The sequence below is a fragment of the Caenorhabditis briggsae genome, assembly GCF_000004555.2.
Source record: "Caenorhabditis briggsae complete genome, chrII, whole genome shotgun sequence".
Classification (NCBI taxonomy): Eukaryota; Metazoa; Nematoda; class Chromadorea; order Rhabditida; family Rhabditidae; genus Caenorhabditis; species Caenorhabditis briggsae.
In genome coordinates, this window is record NC_013486.2 from 8,027,506 (window position 1) to 8,049,868 (window position 22,363).

The 22,363-nt window shown below is 37.4% G+C and overlaps 4 protein-coding genes and 1 non-coding gene across 5 annotated transcripts in view; 2 read left to right on the forward strand and 3 right to left on the reverse strand.

The window, feature by feature from the left end:
* The window catches only part of Cbr-arrd-6, a gene marked incomplete at both ends in the record, with an annotated part of 6,128 nt that extends 2,684 nt beyond the window's left edge, over window positions 1–3,444 (forward strand). The window contains 8 exons of the mRNA XM_002631123.2: window positions 1,016–1,075; window positions 1,167–1,362; window positions 1,861–1,997; window positions 2,049–2,398; window positions 2,545–2,786; window positions 2,831–2,934; window positions 2,982–3,068; window positions 3,265–3,444. Of these exons, the coding sequence (XP_002631169.2) occupies window positions 1,016–1,075; window positions 1,167–1,362; window positions 1,861–1,997; window positions 2,049–2,398; window positions 2,545–2,786; window positions 2,831–2,934; window positions 2,982–3,068; window positions 3,265–3,444 (1,356 nt within the window). The remainder of the gene's footprint in view (window positions 1–1,015; window positions 1,076–1,166; window positions 1,363–1,860; window positions 1,998–2,048; window positions 2,399–2,544; window positions 2,787–2,830; window positions 2,935–2,981; window positions 3,069–3,264) is intronic.
* A 377-nt stretch (window positions 3,445–3,821) lies between these two features.
* Window positions 3,822–5,518, reverse strand: Cbr-pqm-1 (the record flags this gene model as incomplete). The annotated part of the gene is made up of 6 exons (XM_002631122.1): window positions 3,822–3,969; window positions 4,388–4,469; window positions 4,700–4,803; window positions 4,855–4,987; window positions 5,031–5,351; window positions 5,401–5,518. The coding sequence occupies 6 exons, from the start codon at window positions 5,516–5,518 to the stop codon at window positions 3,822–3,824; spliced, it is 906 nt and encodes a 301-aa protein (XP_002631168.1).
* A 3,912-nt stretch (window positions 5,519–9,430) lies between these two features.
* On the reverse strand, window positions 9,431–13,467 carry Cbr-ptr-13 (the record flags this gene model as incomplete). The annotated part of the gene is made up of 9 exons (XM_002631121.2): window positions 9,431–9,861; window positions 10,087–10,207; window positions 10,258–10,435; window positions 10,622–10,878; window positions 10,952–11,932; window positions 12,124–12,246; window positions 12,323–12,550; window positions 13,125–13,212; window positions 13,316–13,467. 9 exons carry the CDS (start codon window positions 13,465–13,467, stop codon window positions 9,431–9,433), a joined length of 2,559 nt encoding a protein of 852 aa, XP_002631167.2.
* CBG29062 lies at window positions 9,885–9,957 on the reverse strand. The gene has a single exon. It is a non-coding gene (tRNA).
* Window positions 13,468–21,499: 8,032 nt separating the features above from the next.
* On the forward strand, window positions 21,500–22,326 carry CBG02952 (the record flags this gene model as incomplete). Its single annotated transcript, XM_002631120.1, has 4 exons — window positions 21,500–21,748; window positions 21,799–21,873; window positions 21,922–22,008; window positions 22,057–22,326. 4 exons carry the CDS (start codon window positions 21,500–21,502, stop codon window positions 22,324–22,326), a joined length of 681 nt encoding a protein of 226 aa, XP_002631166.1.
* Between the last annotated feature and the right edge of the window lie 37 nt (window positions 22,327–22,363).

Here is a 22,363-nt window from a genome sequence, read left to right on the forward strand (position 1 = left end):
GGATAATCTGGAAGTTCAATAAAAATTATTGTTTACCAGCAAGCTGGTGCACCTTCGGCGCGATTCAATTTATTTTTTCAAATGTTGGTCGCTTCGTTTCTCACTTTTTCTAAATAAAAGGGTCGCGTAAATATATATGTATTTTTCAATTTTTTCAAAAGTCCACAGACGGACACGAGGACGGACAGACGCCTCTAGCGTTTTATCAATAAGGAAGATAATGTTTATTCCTCTATTTTTAGTCTTCCCAATTCCACTAATCCCCCGTCAAAAACAGACCAAACTCCAAGATCGACCCTTGTGCAAAAAATAGTTTATCTGAACCTTTCTGGAAGTGACACTTGACCGACTTTCGATCTTTCTCGAAGATACCATGTGATTCGTTACCTTCATCTCCCTATTCCTCTCACCAAGTCCCATTCAATCTTCTTATATTTATACATATAATTTCTTGTTTGGAAGGAGATTAGGACCGATTTCATCCTCTCCTCCTCCCATTCTTTGTTTGGTTCTTCTTATTTTTTTCCTCTCTAACGTCTTCTCCAATTCTCGCCCCACACCAACGGCAGATACAATTCCAGAAGATTAGAGAGAGGAATAGAGACGGAAAAAGCACATTTTTCTTTTCCAACGTCGTCTTATTCGAGAAGCTCAAGATCTTTTTATGGGCATTCCCCCGATTAAGTACTCCGAATAGATACCGTAGTACTTTCTCCATTCACGAAAAACTTGCCGAAGGGCCCATTTCTCTCCATTCTCTCATTTCCATTTCCGATTCGACTTTACGACTCAACCTTTTATTTCTCCTTCTCCTTCTTCTTTATTCTTTTTCGTATTCCTTCACTTTTCAACGTCTTCAGCACCACAAAACGATCATCCAAATTCTCGAAAAAAGTCAATTGGATTCTTTCTATTCTTCTAGAGCTCCAATTAGATGCGCACGTCTCTCCTAGCGTGCTTCTGTCTCATTAATTCTTCAAAACAAAATGAATAACATATTTTCTTAATTTTCCAGGTCGAGGAGCAGACATCAGGAATGGACTACATATCCAGTTTTGACATTAGGCTCAATAAGGCAAGTCTCTTTTTAGGCTTTCCCACAGAAATCCTAGGAAAACAACAACAACAACAACAACATGAAAAAAACAAAGAAAATTTTCTTCCAGGATGTTTACTATGCTGGCGAGACAATCAGTGGCAGCGTACTTCTGGAAAACACGGAGAATATCAAGATTCGTGGAATTCGGGTTCTTTTGAGAGGAAAGGTACATGCGACACTGAAAGTTGTCAAGTCTGGAGAGCGGAGAACGTTGAAAGATGATCAGTATGTACTAGACGAAAAGCAGCTGTTATGGGGAAAAGGTAAAAATAGCCGAAATCATATTATTCTGTCTTCGATTTTGGTACCAAAGTAGGGTCTGGAACATTTTGCCATCGTGCTAATACAGACGACTGGACAGGCTTCAGACTACAAAACAGTTTTAGGGATTTCAAATACGATTTTTCATACTCTGAAATTCCAAAAATTCAAAAAATGTTTCTGAAAAAAAAATTCAATTTTTTTTTTGAATTTCAGAACTTGTTATATTATAAAAAATCATAATTGACACCCGTAAAAATGGTTTCTGTAGTCTGGAACCTTTCTATTCGCCCGTATTATCACGATGGCGCAATTTCCCAGAGCCCCAAATTATACCGAACCCAGCATTAATTCTAAACCCGTTTCGAGTTTGCAACAAAACTTCCTAGAACTTCCGGTTCTCACTTTCTGGTTGACTAATTTTTCAAGGTGACTCACAACCCATTTGTTGAATATTTGATTTACCAAATCTGAATTCCCTGAATACAAATCCTTTCCAGACAAAAACGACGAATCAGACAGCGTGCCGATCCTTGCCCGTGGCGTCCATCAATTCTCGTTTAATTTTGATCTACCACAATCTTCACTTCCGTGCTCTCTGGAGAGCCGACACTGTACTATTCGATATTATTTCAAGGTACAATTTTTTATAAACAAAGTCCAAATTCTAATAGTTCATATCATCTAGGTCATCATCGACATTCCATATGCATCATCACCACAGGGAATCAAGTATTTTACAATCATCGGACCACATATCGATAGTATGGAGGAGAAATATCTGAGTCCACTGACCGCCCAAGATCGGAAAGTTACATGTTGCTGGTGCTGTCAACGCGGCGCACTTGCACTTCGAATCATTCTGGAAAGGACGGCATACGTGTGCGGAGAGAATATCCGTGTACGAGCGCAAATCGAGAATCGGCAGTCATCGGCACAAAGTCTCGTTATTCGTCTGGTTCAACATGTCGAGGTTTTTGTGGAGAAGGGACTGCTCGGAGAGAATAAGATGATGTCATGTGTGGTGTTCGAGCACAAGTGAGCATTATTCTTTTGTTTTTATTAGAGAATTTTGACATCATTGTCAAGTGTCATTTGCAAGATACATATTGGGAGAAGGTGGAAAAAGGACGGATCAAAGGATAAATTTTTTGAGAATCTTTTGAAATGAAAAGTTCTTCCAGATCCCCAGCCATTGCTGCGAATTCCCAAGGAAAATACGACTCTACTCTGGAACAACCAATCCGTCTTCCAGTTGTTCCTCCAACCCTTGTTGGAGTTTGTCGTCTGATCCAGATCTACTATGTTCTGAGAGTCTGCATGGAAGACGAGAAGGGAAACGAATGTCTTCATCTCGACTTTCCATTGACCGTTGCTACACTCCCATACCGTATCCCGAATACTCAGCCACCTCCTGTTGATTACGGTAGCTTGACCGTTGTGGGTGTTAACCTCATTGTCACATTTCAGATTTCTGTTCCAACCACGTGGAAGGAGGAAAATACGTGTCACCGGAATTCCGATTAGGACAAGTTTACGATGGAGAGGGTGAAGAGATCAATAAGGAGGAAGAGGTGAGTGTTGTTATAAGGAGGCTGAAATACAATAGAAAACCTTTTAGATTGTTCTGTATCGTCCGGTTTATGTGAAGTTGGCTGATAGACGTATTGGATCGCCACACGTTACAAAGGACTTCAGATCGGGATCGGTGAGTTTCCTATTGTATATAACCAGATTAAATTGCGCTGAAGGCACGACAGACAGCTGATTGAATTGGCTGCTTATAATTTGAACGAAATCAACTTCCGTTTTTTTTATTTTGGCAGTTATTTCCTAAACTATTCTTCCGAAACATGTGATTTCAATTTATAAACCTCTTATTCCAATATAATCTTTTTTTTCAGTTCACTCGAATTGCTGACACCAGTTTGGCACTGGTCACCGAACCGAATGGATCTCGTCGTCGATCCATTATCATCGCATCCAATCCATGTTTGGCTATGCGAGACGAATCGATGGATGAAAAATTGATGATGACCGGGCTAAATGGAAGTAATTCTGAGGGAGATCCATTGGTGGCCTAGCTGTTTTTCTCTTTCATCATAAAAAATTTTGATACCAAATTTGTGATATTGATGTACTTATTTTCTCAAAAAGATTCTTCCCTCATTCTCGCCATGGTTTTGTAAACAAAACAGTTTTTTTGAAAAATAATTTTTTATGTATTTCATTATTATTTTTCTCTTCTTATTCCTTTTTTTCTTCCTGACTGATAACATGCATAAAATAATCGAAACGACAAATAAAATATTTGGAGAAAAAAGAAAGTGACGTGATGATATAAATAACAAGAATTCAGATTCAACAACACACATAAAAATGCCGGATGAGTTCTCACACTAGTATATACACATATACGAAGAGATATGTACAGGAATAAATACAGTATATTTTGGGATTATTACAATGTGCATGAGCGGGGTTTCGTTTCAATGACGATTTCAGTTTCGGGCTCTTGCTCTCCGATGTCCATCGTTTCATCACAAATTGTGGATGTTCTCTCGCGCATTGCTTCGCTTAAATCGATGCTTCCATTGGAGATTTCATCCCTGAAAAATTAATAATTTAGATGTTTATAGACATTTTGTTTGGTGAACTGTTTCTACTTGAAAAGTTTCAATATTGGCAGTACTAGAGTAATCCAAAAAATTGTGAACATGACAAATATTGTTCTAAGTTGTCCTATCACTTTTAGGCATAATAAGAAGCTTAGTACACCAGCTAAAAACTTTTGGACTTCTAGATGATCAACTGAAATCTAAACCGTTCTCTAACTTTTCTACATCACACCACATGACTATGGGTAACCACAGTAAACCCCATGAAATACCTCTTCGATTCTTTACTCTTTTGCTTCATACTTTCCCCTGTGTCCGGAAAATAGGTATAAGAAAGTAACACACAACGAGAACCGTCACGGCCTGATAAGAATAAAGACACCCCATGACCCTCTCTCTCTCTACTCACTTCAATTGATGCCTCCTGATATGTTTCTCGAGCATCGCAGGGCTCTTTGATACGTGACGACAGTGTGGACATTTTCGAGAACCTGTAAAACAAAAGTTTATGATCTGATTGAGTATGGAAAGTGAAAGGCGCGCGCTTTCTCGGAATGGTTTATCAGAAAAAAGCGAGAGTATTTGCAATGCTAAAAAGAGCTATCTATTTGCTCTTTCGTTCTGGTTCTTTGGAGCAAAGATTGCTAAATCGGATCTGTTTTCGATCCCGAGAATCTTTGTAATCCTCTTTCTTGCATGCTAAATCTATACAAATATATACCTTGGTCGATACTCTGAGGAAGTGGAATTCCATGTCGATAGTATTTATGGAAATGAATGTATCGAGCCTCACGGGTTGTGAACTGACAGTTTGGCATGTTGCATCTGAAAGAAAGGTTTTGATTACTGGGATTACTGTAGAAGCAGTAGGCTTACTTGATTGGTGGATTCCTATGGTAGATGGTAACATGGTAGGAGACTGAGTTGTATCTTCCATAAACCTTTCTACAAACAGTGCACATGTATCCATTCTCCGTTCTCTCGATGTACTTTTTGTTACGACACCAACCTGATAACAAAGAGGTCAAATGGGGTCATCCTTCATCGCTTACCTTCTTTATCATTATTTGGAACAATCATGTCTCCATTTGGATCAATACTGATTGATGGGGGATCTTCTGTACTTTCCATTGAAACACTTTTCATTTTGAGAAGATCTCCACGACGCATTTTCAGATTACACGAAGCCTCGTCCTCTCCAATATTGCCCATTCCTGTGAGCACATTTTGAGCATTAAAACTCATTGCGATGAATTGTTGAATGATTTCTTGACTGATCGCAGGATTCATGTGCAGGAATGGATTAAATGCCAATTGGGGAACATTGGTTGGGATTTGATTTTGAAGATATGGATTAGGTTGAATCAAATTGACTGAAACAAGGCAATATTTGCTTCTAGAAGTAATGAAAATGTAACATACCTCCTGTAGATGCTCCAATATTGTTGAGCATATCCTGAATCGTCGGTATTTTTGGCATACTCGGTGGTGATGAAGTGGCTGGCGGCGGACTGCCGAAATCATTATTCAAAAACGACATTCGGAAATGAGGTTGGAGGGGAAACTGCGTATAGCCCTGAAAATTGAGAAAGGGTTGCTTTTTCCAAAAATAATGAGAGACGGAACTGACTAGTTTTGGGAAAGGGAAATTTTACTGATTCTTTTTGCGAAGGAGTCTCGAAAGAACTACGAAGCCACACTCTTCTTAAACGGCTTGGCTGGAAACTCCGAGAGGGTTTATCCATGAGCCAAAGAAGAAGAAGAAGAAGAAGAAGAAGAAGAAGAAAAAAACGAAATTATAAAAATGTGGGATAACTGAGATAAGGACGACATGCAAAGAGTGAAATGATTAGAAGATGAGAATGAAAACGTGCAAGTTCTGGAATGTTCTAGAAGGAATTCTTATGTAGCGACTAATAAAGATGACGAAAAAAGATGGGCGGTTGGGATGGTTTCGTCAGTCGTGGAAACGCGAAGAGCACCGTCTTATCAGGAAGGGCTCTCCGCAGTTTCACTTTCTTCGAAATTTTAGAGTTTGTAGACGAAATGGAAATTCTTATCAAGAACTCACGAGTCGTGTGGGTGTATCTCGGAAACCAGCTGACTTGGTAATTTGAAATTAGAACTTTGAGATATTTAAAATTGACAAAAATCAAGAATGATGACGACTTCAATGCTGTAGGAAAAACAAAATAGTGACTCATTTTTTTCTCAATTTTCAGAGTGTTAAATGGAAAATTATCAAGTTTAGAAACGCTTGTTCAAACAGAACACCAAAAATTCCTAACCTGAATTGTTTCAGTTTTTACCGGAAGCCTTTGAAAACTCGCTAGGTAAACACTGAATCACAAGACTCTCTAAAAACAGTGAAAGTGGTGAAACTGACGGAAAAAACCGAGGGAAATCACAGAAAATGTACCTTATCAATGCATATATACTGGGGAGAGAGAGAAAGTCTCGAGGTTTTCTTATCAGCCGAAAAGAGCCAAGAGAATTGTGGGCGGAGCCTATCGTTTAAACGGTCAACCCTATCCGAAACTAACTACGGCTTGCCTATGGTCCGGAAGAATCTTTTTCATGTTGTTCTGTTTTCTTGTTTTTTTTCATATCTGAATATTTTTCAAAAAAGGGTGTGGTTCCATTTTGAGCAATAGAAAAAAATATATATAAAAACAAACAAGAATACGGTAGAAAAAAAAAACGGAAATAGTGAAATTCGTTATCTGTGTGTGGAACCGAAAACTTCCTGAAGGAAGGAATTATGTTATTCTTTGGTTTTTTCGAAACTTCTCTCACGTCATTCTTAAAAAGAACAACTTGATTCGCCTATTCCATGTGACCTGTTTTTCTTGAATTATTAATTTTTATCAACTTGAAACATCACTATCGAAGTCACTGGAAGCTCATGTAATGTGTATAAACAGATCACCTATTCATGGACTGTTCAAATATTTTTTCAGATCATTCCTGAAAACAAAACGAATTTCTTAAGACATCGAAAAATACTTTTTGATGTGATTAGTGATGTGATCTGATTTTTAAAATATTGGTTAGTGTTCAATACGTAGATGGTGAACGGAAATACCATTCGTTCACAATTATTATGGTGGTATGCAAGAAATCGGTCGAAGCTGTGGAAAAGAAATTCTGGTGGCCGAGGTTCAGGTAACGGTGGTTTTGGTTATGAGGATCATTGGCCACGCCCACATGCTTTCCCCATTGACAGTTCCGCTTTTTTGTACCAGAATAATATTCCTTTCCTTCTTTTTCAAACTGCTCTTCGACGGAAATCTACGAAACCATTACAGTCGATTTTGAGGCAGTCTCCATCTTCTCCAAATGGAAATAGAAGTCAACCAGTTCTACAGTATCCCACAGCTAGAGTAGTGTCGAAAATTAAAATGAAAACTGGCACCTGAAAATCTCGCGGGTGGCTCGTGCCGATTTACGATGTACCGCTTTAAAATTTGATACTATATAGAAAAAGTTTATCATATAACCTTTTCGGGATTTTCTGAAAAGAATTTGGATTTTTTTATTTGAAAAAATATGATCACTAGCATCTCTAGAACATATTTTTCATTGAAAAACCAGACTACCATACAACCTGTTATAGAAAGGCTGACCCTTCTTTTGTTCCAAGGTACCTCAGGAGGGCCCTTCTGTTAAAGGGGCCCTTCAATTGGAGAGGGTCCTTCGATTTTTTCGGCCTTTCTTCTCAAAAATTTTCATCGAAAAAATTCAGTGAATTCTCTTTCAAAATGCATAGAAATCCATCAATTAAAAAAGTTGTGCAAGTTTTTGAGCAAAAAAAAGTGTTTTCACAAATTTCTGTGAAGTTGTGGAATCTCCGGAATATTTTTCTCTGAAAACGTACGAAAATGTTCAATTTCCACCAACACATTTCGAAGATGCCTTTCTATTGCAAAGGACCTTTTATTTTTCCGAGTCCCTCTCGCAGATCAGAACAAGCGAAGGCGCTCAAATTTTCTGGCGCCAATCGACAATAATTCTTCGGAATAGTAAACTTTGAAATTTTCAATACATAAAGCATAGACTGTCGATTTCGTAATCGATATTTTAGTGTCATATAGAAGGGCATTTCTCCCAATTTTACAATATTCGAATATTTTTCATTGAATGAGAAAATCAAACTGTCTGTGGCCATATCAGATTCGGAAAATGGTCTTCTGTTGAAAGAAAATAATTCCAGATCCTTCGACACGATCCTCCATAGATGATTTTTTTTCCACACTCTGAACTTCCAAACCCAGTCTTTATTTATTCTTAAATAATTCTTTTTTGACATTCCAAAGAACTGCGAAGAAAGGGAAAAACGATGATAAAGTGACAGTTTTGAATAACAAGAGAAAATTTGTCTTTTGTTTTTCTTATCAGTGCTCTCCTCCGGAAAATGAAGCCACGAAACGGAGAGGAGCATCAGATTCAGAGTACACGACGAAGCGACGCTCACGAGTGGGTTTTCAGAGAAATTCGGGGAATTGCGGCCGCTGGAATCTAGAAAAATCTGGAACTGCCCACACATTCTTGGTGCTTGTGAATAGGATGATGTCAAAAAAAATGAATGACGGTAGAAAAATAAATTTAGAAAATAGTTCGAATTCCAATGACTGGTTTCCGATGAGGTTTCCAATTAATTTCGAGATGAAACGGATGATATTTGCTCTCACTGATGCGGAGTCTTCAAGAAATCAGAAAAAATACCAGAATCCTGAAAGATCTTGACCAAGTTTTTTTACTGCTTTCTATTTTGAGCATGTTTCTCTGGCGCTTCCTGTCCTTCTCAGTAACATCACTTCATCATTCGTAAGATAAGAAAACCTCCCACCTTCTCCATTTCTTGTCACTTTTCTCCTGAAACTGTTTTCTTTTTTTCCAATTGCTCCTCGGCCTTTTCACCTAATCATGTCAAAATACAAAGATCGCAGTCTGATAATCTAAGAGAAAGTACTGGGTGAAGTGCCACGTCATGGTTTCTGCTCTTTTCATCAGCCGCTTGTTTTTCAGATGCGAACGAAACAGATAGAGAGACTTATGACTTTTTTCCACCCAAAAAATTCGCTTGTTTTGTTTCATTTTCCGTTTTTCTCGTGATTTCTCGATCTAGAAAAGTTTGAGGAGCAATAAAATGGGAATAATCGAAATGAGTCAGAGACAAAGACGAGGGGGAATGTTTAACGTCTTCGGTGTTGATTCAGAGAAGAACTTTTTGCGAATACCAAAGTTTTATTATTATTATTAGCGAATGATGGTTTGGGAAACGAGGATCTAGTATTTACACACACAATACCATATACATGAGGTGGCTGGGGGCAAAAAGAAACAATTCGGAAAGAGCTACGCGTTATGTTTGGGATGATGGCTGAGAAGAAACACGGGGATCGATTTGTTACAGATCGAATATGTACAAGGGAGTTCCATAGGTCATGAATTATTTTTCATCCTCTTCCAGAGCTACTAATGGCTGAGTACTTGGAGTGAATGTTGGAAGGGAATGTTTTGGAGTATTCAGAGGTATAAAATATAAAACAACGGGGAGGAAGAATAATCCATGTAACAATCCAAATGTCGTCACCAGAGTTACCGTTTTCGCAAACGATTGAATCATATAAACTGGAACTACAAACAACGGAGCCATGCATAGCAACGTAGTCAGAGATGCTTCAATAACTGGTCTTCCAACAGCTTGCAATACTTGTGTGATCACTTCTTGCTTCGACCCCAAGTTCTGCTCTCTGGCACAATAGTAATGGTAGCAAACGTGTGCGCTGTAGTCCACAGAAAATCCGATGGCCATGATGACGTCAATCATTGTGACAGGATCGAGGTTTTGTCCCCAGATTGAGAGAAATCCAATGAGACCTGAAATAAAATGTAAAAAATCAAAATCAATGCGGGACTCGAACCCGCGACAACCGGATTAAGAGTCTGGTGCTTTACCGACTGAGCTAACCGGGCGGCGATTTGACATAGTTTACATTGGTTCTATAGAGTTACTGAATTCCGAGGCACCCACTCTGCGTCCCCTTTTTTGTTACACTCTCTCGTACTCTCTGCCTTTCTTTTTTTTGAAGAAGAAGAACTTACAGAAAGAGATGGAAACAGTGGCCACTGAAGCAATAGTTGGTGCCACAAAAGAAGGCATAATAACAAAACAAGCAATTGTCATACAAGTGAAAGTGATTGCCAATGATTTGACCAGTTCTCCCTGTATGAATTTTAGATGCTAATCTTATTCTGGAAATTTCAAGACAATACCTTCACTGTAATAATCAAGTCGTAAATCGTTCCATCGTAGTCGAAAAGTGTGATGTTATACTGTGGATAATCAACCAGAATCTGTCGAGTTTTTTCAACATTTACAGCTCTTTCAGACCAACTTGAACGTCCCTGGCATACCACAACAAAATTGATCAAATCGATCACTGTATCGTTTCTGAAAACTGATTTGTTTGCAAGAAATAAGACACATTTGGTGTTAGTGTTGAAGGCCAAATCGGAACAGGTCAAATCACAAAATAACCAGTTTCTTTCAGAGTGATTTGAAAATCAGAATAAAGTACTAAAAGTGCAAGCAGCAATTTCAGAGATCTTTAAAGTTCAGAAAATTAATTCTGCTCACCCTTCCTTATGCCATTTGATAGTTCCTCCATCGTCCATCACTCTTCCTTTCAAAAACTTTTCCAATTGATTATAGTTCTTCTCTTCTGATTTCGTATAATTCAAGTATTCCTTATAGTCTCTGTAGATATTATGTGATGCCGTATTTCCATAACATCCCTCCCGATTCTCTAATCTGTGAATCATTTCTTCGAAAATCGCCACATCGGTATCATTCTGTAGATCAGGGACGTTGGAGAGGAAATTGAGTGGAGAGTACTGAAAAGATAAGCATTCTTATTCGGTTTTTATGTCACTTCATGAGAATAACACGTGGTCTTCTGATACCTACCTCTTCTTGAATCGATGTGAAACTAGCCAAAGAATCGACGAGTTTAGAATCAGATGGGAACGTTTTCGATGGGTCAAATGTGGATTCCATGCGAGTCACTCCAAGATAAGTTGCCGTGAAAATAGATAGATAGAGAAAGATGACAAGAAATCTTCCAGGAACTGAAAGTAGCAATCCAGTGAAACTTCTCCAGTTAAATGTTGCCGTTGAAATCGATGCTTCTTGAAGATCGACTTTGTTCTCGGCCTCGATTCGTTTCTCATTCTTCACTTCAGATTTTGGTTTCTTCTCGTAAAATAAAACCATGCAAGGCACAAAAATCAAAAATTCCAATAAGAAATCTAGCACAATGGCCAGTGCAGTTCCAAGACAGAATGAGCTCATTTGTGGAGTTGGAGCCAGGAATCCAACTCCGAAAGCCAATGTATTTGTTAAAGAAGTGATTGCCATTGATGGAGAGATCTCTCTGATAACCCGTGCCAATTGATTCTGTGCTTCTTTTGCTGATTTCTCTTTGCTTTCCTCACGTCTCCAGCAATTCAGAAGCAAAAAGGCATCGTCAACACCGATACCAAGAATCAGGAATGGAGTAATACACATAATAGAATTGAATGGGTGTCCAACCCATCCAAGAATTGCAAAACAGGCACCCGTTGCTGCGATTGGAGATCCGATTGCTCCTATGATCAACATTATTTTTGAGAATACAGTTAGTTCGGTAAATGTACAAGCCATAAAGGCAACCATTAGACATCCTCCAATGAAAAACAGTTTTACAGTAGTGAGAGTTCCACGAAGCATTTCTGAATTGGCCACTTGATCTCCAAACATTTCAAAATCGAAAAGCAAATCATTTGGTTTCTCTGCGGATTTTTTAAAAATTCCAAGTTGGACAGCTTGCAGTTTCTGCTTCTGTTCAAAGGTTTCCGCTTTGCTCATGTACCAAAGTGCCACAAACTGAGAGGTTTTGATAGGGCCAACCTGAAATCAAGATCTGGTTTCTGATTCTTCTGTTCAATTCCCTCAACTTCATTACTCAACAAGTTCTCCCACTTTTGAACCTTTGATCCCTCTAAAACAAAACAAAACAAAACAAAAGATTCCTCAAGAGTTAATTAACTCTGTCTGTCTGATCCTTTGTGTTTGTCAAACTACCATAAACTTCCTCTCACCTTTGATTCTTCTCCTCGATTCACTCCAAAGAACTGAGATCCTAAATAAAATGAATGTCCGAATGCAGATGCCAATGGGTAGGAGAGATTCACACTGGGCATCCAATCAATCGCAAGTAACCTCTGAAATGAATCTTTGATCTTGATCGGATTGGTTTGCAAACAGTCAAATTGTTCATAAAAGTACAAACTACCGTACCCGATAATAGTTGAAGACGTAGTTGATATCTTCTGAAGAGAGATCTTTGAACCGAATCGTTTCGCCCTTGTACTCTGTCGTATAGTTCCATACATATTGATGCAATTCATCTATCTCATTGAGTAATTTCAAGTTGATTTTTAAATCTTTATCCGTTGATTTGTTTCGTGCTAAGATTCCCCAGATCTCAAGTCCACCGACGGAGATGTTGTAGAAGTTGGAGAATTTCTGAAATACGCTAATTGTTGTTCAAATGACTTAATTGTTTTAATCTTTAATATTTCGTTTTTGCAAGAACCACAGTGGTCAACTTGTTTATCTACCGTGGACTTTTCATACAATTTGGGTAGATTTGCAAGATTGGAATTAACCGAAAACGTCGTCTTTCAGAGAAAACTTGTGACTAGTTTTGACCCACATAAACATGATGATAAACATGATGTCTAAAAATTTAAGGGGATAAAATACAAGAATCGAGAAGTTTAGCTTGGGGTTCTGAGCAGAAAAAATGAGCATAACTTATGTCGAGTGAATATTTAAAAGCTTTCAAGTTTTCAACAAATTTATTACATCTACTCAATATGTTCCTCATAGTTTTCTCCAATTTCACAAAAAGTTTCAGCCAAATTGGTTTATTCTCCGAGTTTTTCCAGAGTTTTTTGGCTATTTTTTAAGTTGCTTGCCGGGTTTTTTGTCTCACATGAATAAACCCATTAGGTTCTCAATTTTCTTATTGAATTAGAAATTTAGACCTTATCTAAAACTATTTCGGTTCATTAAGGAATTATCAAGAAAGACATACAGTCAGTTCTTCGACGGCATGGCCATGCTTGTTTGCGAATCCTCGTCTAATGTCACATTCGATTTCCAGCGGATAGATCAGAAAGTAGCTGTAAAAAAGAGAACAAGTGAAAGGGAGATAGTGAAAGGTGACACTCGTTGTAATCAATGAATATCTTGTTTGATCTCTAATTCGATATATCACACACCCACCTGAGCAGCGGAATTAATACACAAAATACTGTGAGAAGTACCCTCCGTGGATGGTTGCCCAAGTAATACGAGATCCAATTCATCTGAATTTGACGATGATGTAACTGTAGCATTTCAGCCGAATACGGTGGAAGTGGAAGAAGAGACCGCATGCTGTCTCTCTATATTGAAAACCGTTTTTGGCCGCCCGTGATTTATCTCGCCACAGTTTCGGTTCGGTTTGGTACGGGGCGGTCCCCACCGATACGCCCCTTTTTTCATTTATTTTTTTCATGCGTTTCGATAGTGCAAATCGATCATTATTGGCAAAAAAAGGGGAGGGTTTAAAGAGGTCGTGAGGCGCCAAATGAAGATGTTGAAGACAGAAGAAAACGGAGAAGAAGATAATCGAAAAAAGGATGAGAAGTGTGAAGAAGTTACGCAACAAAACAACAAATAAGGGATAGGAAAGGGAGAAGGGTACTGATAAAAGTATTCGTATGGAACATTTCTTTTTTCAACTGCAGCGCTATATGCTGAAACACTTTTTTTGTATCGGATCGCACATTTCCATTAGAGAAAGTAAAACTTGGAAAATCTGTTCGAGTTTTACTATTATTCTGGTACAAAAAACCGAACATGTGAAACAAAACGTAGCACAACAACAACTAATTTAACTTAAAATATTTGTTTTCCCGTATTCCTTTTCCCTATTTTTCCAATCATTTTTGTACCAGAATACCGTAAAACCTGTATTAAAAGGGCCTCTTTAATAGAAGGGCGCCTCTAATAGATGGACCTTCCGAGAGGGGCTTGGAAAAATAAAAAGGGTTCTATTAAAAATGTGTAGTCCGACAATAAATAATTGAGTACGTTTTCAGTGAAAATATTCTGAAAATTCCACGATTTTAGTTGAAATTTCACAGAAATCTGTTGAAAAACGCTTTTTTTGCTCAAATTGCTCAGTTTTGCTGAAATTTGTACATTTTTTATGAATTTAAAACGATAATTCACCAACTTTTAAACGAGAAATTTTTGAAAGCCCTTCTAATACAGGTTTTACGGGAATGCGGTTCAAAGAAATATTCCATTCGAACTAATTAATACCACTTTCTCTCTTGTATGTTACAAAAATGAAATGATATTTATGTTTCATGTGCTGTGAAAATTAGATTCAAAATACTTTTATAAAGAACAAAAAGCTTAATTTATAAAGATAGAAATACTTTTTAAAAAAGAATATTAACTAGGGCACCCTGAAAACTTTGAAAAAAAACTTTGGGCTCCAACTCGTCCATTTACAGGGCTAACGAAGAAAAAAGATTTCTAAAAGTTCCAAACTACATCCACCAGCTAATCTCTGACTCGATAACTTTACCAAGAAATCATCTTACTTCACAAAAAGACAGTAGAGATAATAAAAAGCTGTCATCTTGATCTCTACCGGCGCCATCCTTGTTGACCATCATTCAAAAAGTCCAAAACAACACAAAAAGAAATCTTGGATAGGTAGTCTAACGAAATGAAAATAACGTCACTTGTTCATTTCGTTTTCAAGATGAACAAAACGGAAAGAAGACGTTGTTTGGACAACAGATGATGGCACTTTTACTACAGTTTGTCTAGGAAAAATACAACTTTTTGATTTTTGGTTTTTGTTTTTTTTTTCAAAACGATATAAGAACCTAACTCTGAATATTGAAGATAACAAATCTAAAAAAAAAACAAAACAAAGTGGGAACATTTTTATACTGTCCTAATGATTTCGATTCCAGTTCAACCAATTTTGACGCCTACTTCCACTCGTTCTTTTCTCTTTTTTGGTCAACCTTGAATCTGATGGATGATGGTTGGTTATAAAAATAAACAAAAGGTCACTTCTTCTGATTGTGATAAGACTACTTTTGTAAACCGGATAGCTAGCTAAAAGTGTGAGAAAAGGAAAAAAAAAGGTGTCACTTTTTTTCAAAACGAATTTTGTTTATTTTCGAATTCCATTATTGTGATTTTAACGAGAATGTAAACTTTGCAGGCTACAAAATTATGTGATTGTGTGTCTTTAGATTTTTTTGAAAATTTTGGTCGATCGACGACAAAAACAATTTGAATCCTCACATGTTTGATATCAATCAAAAAACTTATGTTCTTTCGTTCGTGAATACAAAAAAAAATGAAAAACGATACCAAAGACAGATAAAGGAAGTTAAAGATCAAGACTCGCTGTCAAGTTTGAGTTCTCAAGGAAAACTTTGGAAAAAAACGTCTAAAACTCAGAGGTCACAATACAGGCTCCATTCACCGAGCCATTAAAGAAAACACACGATGATACTGTAAAGCTCAAAGGAAGGAAACCAGTAATTTGATAAACTTGCGAATCGTCACACTTTCGAAACGTCGTCTTTCGAAACGTCGCGGAGCCGCCTAATCATATGTCAAACGTTCTCCTTCCGTTTTTTCTTCACATGATTCTCATCATAAGATCATCTCTTTCCTTAGGAAATGATATGAAAACACTAAATAAACAAAATGAAGACCCTAGACTTCACAGAACTAAACAAAACAAAACAAAGCAAATTTTCAGAGACAAGAAGAGAAGAATAGTTCTGTAAAAACCTATGAATATTCAAATGCAAAAGAAAGCGAGTGAAGTGGTTGTAGTGTGTCCGTGGAATGGCTACGCATTCAACGTTTATGACGTGGCAAGATGGGTGGCAGTTTCAGAAGAAAACAAAGGAGGAGAAGCGATGATTCGGAAGGTGTACATACAATGAATGAAATTAAAAGAAGAACAGCTGATTTTATTTTGACCATCGCCTCCCCACCACTTCTTCTGAAGACAAAACAACTATACTCTTGACGCCTTGATATCAAGTAGTTCTAATTAAAGCCAAAGTACGACACAATTACCCCTAAAAATAAGACTCCTTGATTGTATTCTACCCATGTCTAGTCTGAACACGAACTCGCCAAATTCTTGTTTCACACGATCACCAACTTTCTGTAAACATTGGGGAAAATGTGTAACTAAGGGGTTTTCGACGAAACTGTGGACATTGTCACCCAATTTTGTTTCTGTAATTCTAGTCCTTCCTAAGGAATCTTTCCAAAATTTTTCGTAGAAGAAGAGCTCAGACTAAGGCGTACTATTTTTCTTTTCAGCGGACCGAAACCCTCCAAAGGTGTCCTAAGTAAGTCATCACAACTCTTGCCACTGCTGTCGCGGCGGCCAAGGTGCTTGTACGCTGCAGCCGACATCTCACGGGTTCCGCCGCCCGCTATACTTAGTGTGTGCCGTGACTCCGCCCACAAATTGAGAGAGGGAATTGGAGAAGAGAGATGAGTTTGCGATGGGAGAATGTGTGAAAAAAATCCGTAAATCAAAGAAATTAATAAATTACCGTAGAATTTCTGTAATAGAAAACCACCTGTTAGAGGAGTACACTATCAAAAGATCTTCGATAAAATTAAATTTTTTACCAGACCGAGAAAATTCGGAAAACATACTGGTCTGTTTGTGTGTATTAAAGTGTATTAAAAAGAACCAATAAACAAAATAACAAGAAGTTGTAACATATTAAAATTTTCAAACAATTTGAATTAAAGGAAGAATTGCAGATATTTGAATTGGTTGCATCCTCACTGCGTGATTCATTATTTCTGTATTTTGATACTAAATCTTTCTTATATATAAATCGCTAGAGATGCCTGTCGGTCCTGGTTAAAAATAATAATTCATGAGTTTAAGATTTTTATAGATGAAACGTAATCCCAATTTTCTTCAACTCTTCCATTTTTGTCCATTGCTTCATCCATCGCTTCATCCATATCTGAAAACTCAGGGCCGCAGGCCAGGCCGTACCGAGAGTAATGAAACTCTCCGTAAAGAAATGAAACTTTTGAGCATACTTGTAAAATTCCGGGCAGGGCCTGAGGAAAATTTCAAGGCCCGGGCCCCGAAATTCGGGAAAAAGCACGGCCCGTTACAAAAATGCTTTTGAGTAATCTAGAGTGCGTGTCCCATTTATACGGTCACCCTAATTTGGGAGTGTAACAGAAGAACCGATAAAAAGTATTTGGTGACTAAAAAATCGGGTTCAGGACCTCAAATTACATACTCTTGATAATTTTCATAATGATACCAACAAAACTGGCAAAATTAGGCCACCTTGACTGAAAAATGGCTCTCTGCGAGCGTTTCATATTTATACGCTCACTTCCTAAAAAAGAAACGATCAATTTATTATTTGGTGGCAGCTTCATTCGATGTTATAACCTAAATGGTACGGTGGCGTAAACTGAAATTTTGGAATGTACAGGTGATCCTGAACTGATATTCTGCACCGTATCGGACCATTTGGCCCCGATCGCATTCCTGAGCACCCCACCGTTTCTGTACCTTTTACAATGGTGGTAAATAGTTTGGACGAAAAATAGCCATTTCGGAATGATCTGCGCAAAGATGCAATCCACACCTCATAAAGAAAGCGGGTGTAGACAGTCTTCTGGTGTGGCGTGCTTTTATCTGGGGCTGGATATCTCTAGATGGCACATACCCCTGGTCGTTCGGGGATTATCAAAAAGTGTTCGAGGATCATGTCCTCCATTTCCGTATTCGATCTCATCACCATAAGATCATTGGTCTGTCTGAAAGTCTGAAGCTTGGTTGTCAAGTTTCCGTCACTTAGAAAATTTCACAGAATTTTTTGAAAATTTTTAGTTTTTCAGCTATTTGCAGATATCTGAAAGACACATGCTTTTTCACGTTTTCAGTAAAAAACCGGCAAAGAAGGGGTGTCTTTCAGAATTCGAAAATAAATGGAATTTTCAAAAATTCTGGGAATGAAAGTTTCAATCTAGGTCTGTTTTATAACTTTCAATGTTTTCGAAGTGGTCGGAAACTCGACAATCAAGCTCCAGACTCCTGAAATAGGTCAACATCAACTGAAAAGCACGTGTTTGTATTTCTTATTGACCGGTAATGTATAAGGAAGATATATAAAAACCCTATTAAGTTTTCTGTATCTCTTATGTGATACTTTTAGTTTTTGATTTACCTCATTTCAAACTATTGCGACTAATTAACAGCCACTCTGTACATATTGACCATCATCATATCATGTCCAGTGCAAAAATTTAACTATCCACACAATACGGAGAATGTTCGAGAATTATTCTGTACTAACATACCAACTGTACAGTTTAATTGCGGGGGTTAATGAAAGTATCACATTTTTAAAACATTCCTGACTTTTTGTACTTTTCAAATATTACCGGGTCAGAAAACCAAACAAAGTTTAAAATTTTACAAACTAGGTAAATAAAGACTCAATGTGATTTTACAAACTTTGTTCGTTCTAGGTTCATAGATCCCACAAGTTCATGGTCAAAATTATGAGAATTGAACCATTTCATTTGTATGTAGTCTGATTAGAAAATCTTCCGAAAGAGACTTTACCAATACTTCCGCAATCATGATTATTGAAACAGATGATAAGAGCAGTCTCTCCGTAGAATGACCATAACAAATTTTGCCGAACGGCTGCGGATCATAGATGATCCTGTCTCTCTTCCGACTGTGTCTAGTATAGTGTACGATTAATGGATGAGCAACGAAACAAAGCTACAAACGATGAAAACGTTTCTGTAAAAGATCGAGACCAATTGCGGCTCCCACGATGAACATTCTGATTTTTAAAAAGCTCAATACACAAAACCATCACCCTCAAAAGACCAAGAAATCAAGACAGAAAAATTGTGAATTGAATCTCACAATTACGTCAGCAGACCTATTTGACGCCAATTAAAGCAATGGCGCCGGAAGTTTCTCATATGGAAGTTTGTTTTGATAAACTAATGAACTACATGAAAAAATGATGATCAGAAATCATTTTGAACAGTGTGTTCCGAAAAATTAATTCTTTCTGATGCTGCAGATTCATAATAGCTCCAGTAAACATATAATTCAATTTTATAAGATCAACTGTAGATTGGGAATGGTTTACTGTTACAACAACATACATTACCGATCAATAAGATATACGAAAAAAAATTAAATTTGACCATTTTCCAGAGTCTAGAGCTCTGTTGTCAAGAGTCGGATCACTTTGAAAACATTGGAAGATGTAATACAGACCTAGATTGAAAACTTTAAATTTGCAGAATCTTTGGAAATTCCTTTTTTTTCAGTTATTTTGCGATTTCACAGCCGAGCTCCAGACTCTTGAAAATTGTAAAAATGAGCGAAAATCAACTGAAAAATACGTATTTGTATATCTTATGGATTGGTTCTGTATATGTCAAATTTCCAAAGACCGTCCATTTCGTGATTTCTTAGCAACCATATTTTTCAGATCAAGTGCTCAAACTTCAGGGTCATGACCTGGGATTTGTACAAACGGTATGTGATGTGCAGCTGAAAAAACATTGACAGTTTTGATTTTCACAAGTGAAGGGGAATCTATCTTTTGTTTTTGATCTCGTTGCACATTGTTGCCGGATTTTGAAACTTCTCGGATTGTTTTTTTAGATTTCATCTGTTTCTACCGACTGAACTGGTTTAGAGTTAGCAATCTCTAGATGGTAAAATTCCATAAAATTGATCGCTACAACATATAAATCTACAGACATGTTTTCCACCAACATCGTCTATTGAAACTCGATCTTTTCGGTCTCAACAATCTTTTCTTTTCTTTGAAAAACTGTAGTTTGATTGTCTCCCTTTTCATTTTTTGTCCTAAAAGATAAGAATTTCTTGATGTCCGTATCTTCTAACTTGTCTACATTTCAATAATTCGTTCTATTTTATAAATCTACTGTTAAACTTTGAATTCTAACTTGAAACATACTGAACCTGTAGAACCGTCTGGTTCATTGAACTGTTTGTTTCCTACTGCCCACTAATTCCAAAGAGATAATCGCATTTTGTGGGTTTGAATCAAATCGAAAAATTAAAAGCAAAAGACGGTTCAGATCATGTGGGCGTATCGATTCTTCCGGTCACCGAAACAAAGTAATACAACTCTTGATCCAATCGTTTCGGATTACAATCAACCCTTTTTGCCTTGGAGACGTAGAGAATAATCACTTTTTGCTACGAACTATCACGAAATTTCTCATTTTCTTTTCTCCCCTTCCCCTGTGCGATCTCTGGTTCTATTTTCAAGCTCCGCCCCTTTTAAAATCAATCCCTATTCGTTTAAAAGGACGCTCAGCTCGAGCATTCATTGCTGTACGACTCCGCCCATTTTATGACTTCTTCCATTATTGCTTGAGTCATTTCAAATTGTGTTATGACTTATGTTCAAAACAAATACACATCATTTTATGTTTTCTTGATCACAGGCTAATCATAGAGCTATTCAAGTGTATAAATAGGGGCCACAGGGAGGTTTTAAGTATTCAGTTTTAAATCTTTCTTCGGCTAATATCTTCGAAAGTTTCTGGAGCCTCCTCCGACTTTTAATATTAAAACACTCTAGTTAGAAAATCAATCATCACTATACTATACATTTCCCCATATTGATATAAATCATGTCTATGATTCCCGAGATATTATCTTCTTGATCATCAGGTTGTTTTCGAATGAGACAAAAGTTCAAAAATTCAACAGCCAGACTTCTTTTGTTCGAAAATTATCTAGTTGCCATTCATAGAATTGTTCGAGATCTTTGTGTCCGTTGTGAATTTTTTATCTTCTTTAAACTTTTGGTCTTTTTCACCTGACTTTTGAAAAACACTCTGAATTTTCGAAATTTGTCTATAAGTTTGAGTCTAGGTTGCTCTTTTCTCTACAACCCTCTTCATTTTGGATGTCCTCTTCCTCGGAAAGCTTTCTCCTTCTGGCCAAATAAAATGTGGAAAAAGGAGAAGAAAACGGAGAGGGAAGCACGGAAAAAAAAAGAGAAGGTAGATTCTGAAGGGACCCTCCTCAACTACAATCTGTTCTCTCGTTTTCCGTTTTACCCTATGCAAGAGAGATCATTGAAACAAACTGAAAAGTTCAAATTCCATTTTTTTGTTTCCATATCAAACTGTCTATATTCCTCTCTTCATGTATTTTATAGGGATGAAAGTACACTCAATTTCAGTTTCTCTTTCTTTCTCTGCGTCTCGCTTTGAGCTTTAAAAATGCGTTTTCAGACAGACCAACTCGTTCAATAACGCGTTCTTTTGATGCTCTATTCCATTAACTTTCCAACTTTCAGAATGACAGTGAAAAGCCAAATAAAAGCCGTTGTCTACGATTTTGGAGGAGTTCTCCTCTCCTATGAAGGTGTCAGGGATAAATGGGCAGCCATGTCAAGATCTCTGGGTCTTCCGGAAGAAGCTGTGCACAGCGAATCGGTTGGAATCGAATTCTCTCAATGGTTGGGACCAGATAGAAGTCTGTTTTTGGGAACCTTAACTGTTGATGATTTGGAAGGAGGACTATTCATGCAATATTTGAAGCATAAAGTTGGTTAAGAGTTTTTTAAAGGGGATTCCTAATCTAATTTATTTTTCAGTACGGAGACACTATCAATCATGACGTTGTCATTAAGCCTTATACCGAATGCCTCCGAGGAGAGAATGTTAGAATTGTATGTCTCTGAATTATCCGGATTCAAAAACAACACATTTGTTTTCAGCACAAGAACATGCAAAACACAGTTGAACTTCTTAAGAAGAAGGGATTCAAAACTGCCATGCTGACAAATAACATGTTTTTAGACAAGGTTAGAGCACTATTCTTATCAATACAACCATTTATATTTCGTTTTCAGGAGCACAAAGAAACACGACTACCATGTGATCTGACTCATTTTGATGAAGTCGTTGAGTCATGTCTGGAACACTTGATGAAACCAGATGCCAGATTTTATCAGTTGGTAGAAGAGAGACTTGGCGTGAAGCCAGAAGAAATTGTGTTCCTTGATGATCTTCATGAGAATATCGAAGCTGCGGAGAAGTTGGGATGGAATACCATCATGGTCAGTGACATCGAAAATGCAATTCGAGAACTCGAGAAATTTACAAATGTTAAGTTGCTGTAAACTCATTTATTCTCAATGTAAAAAGAAAATGTCATGG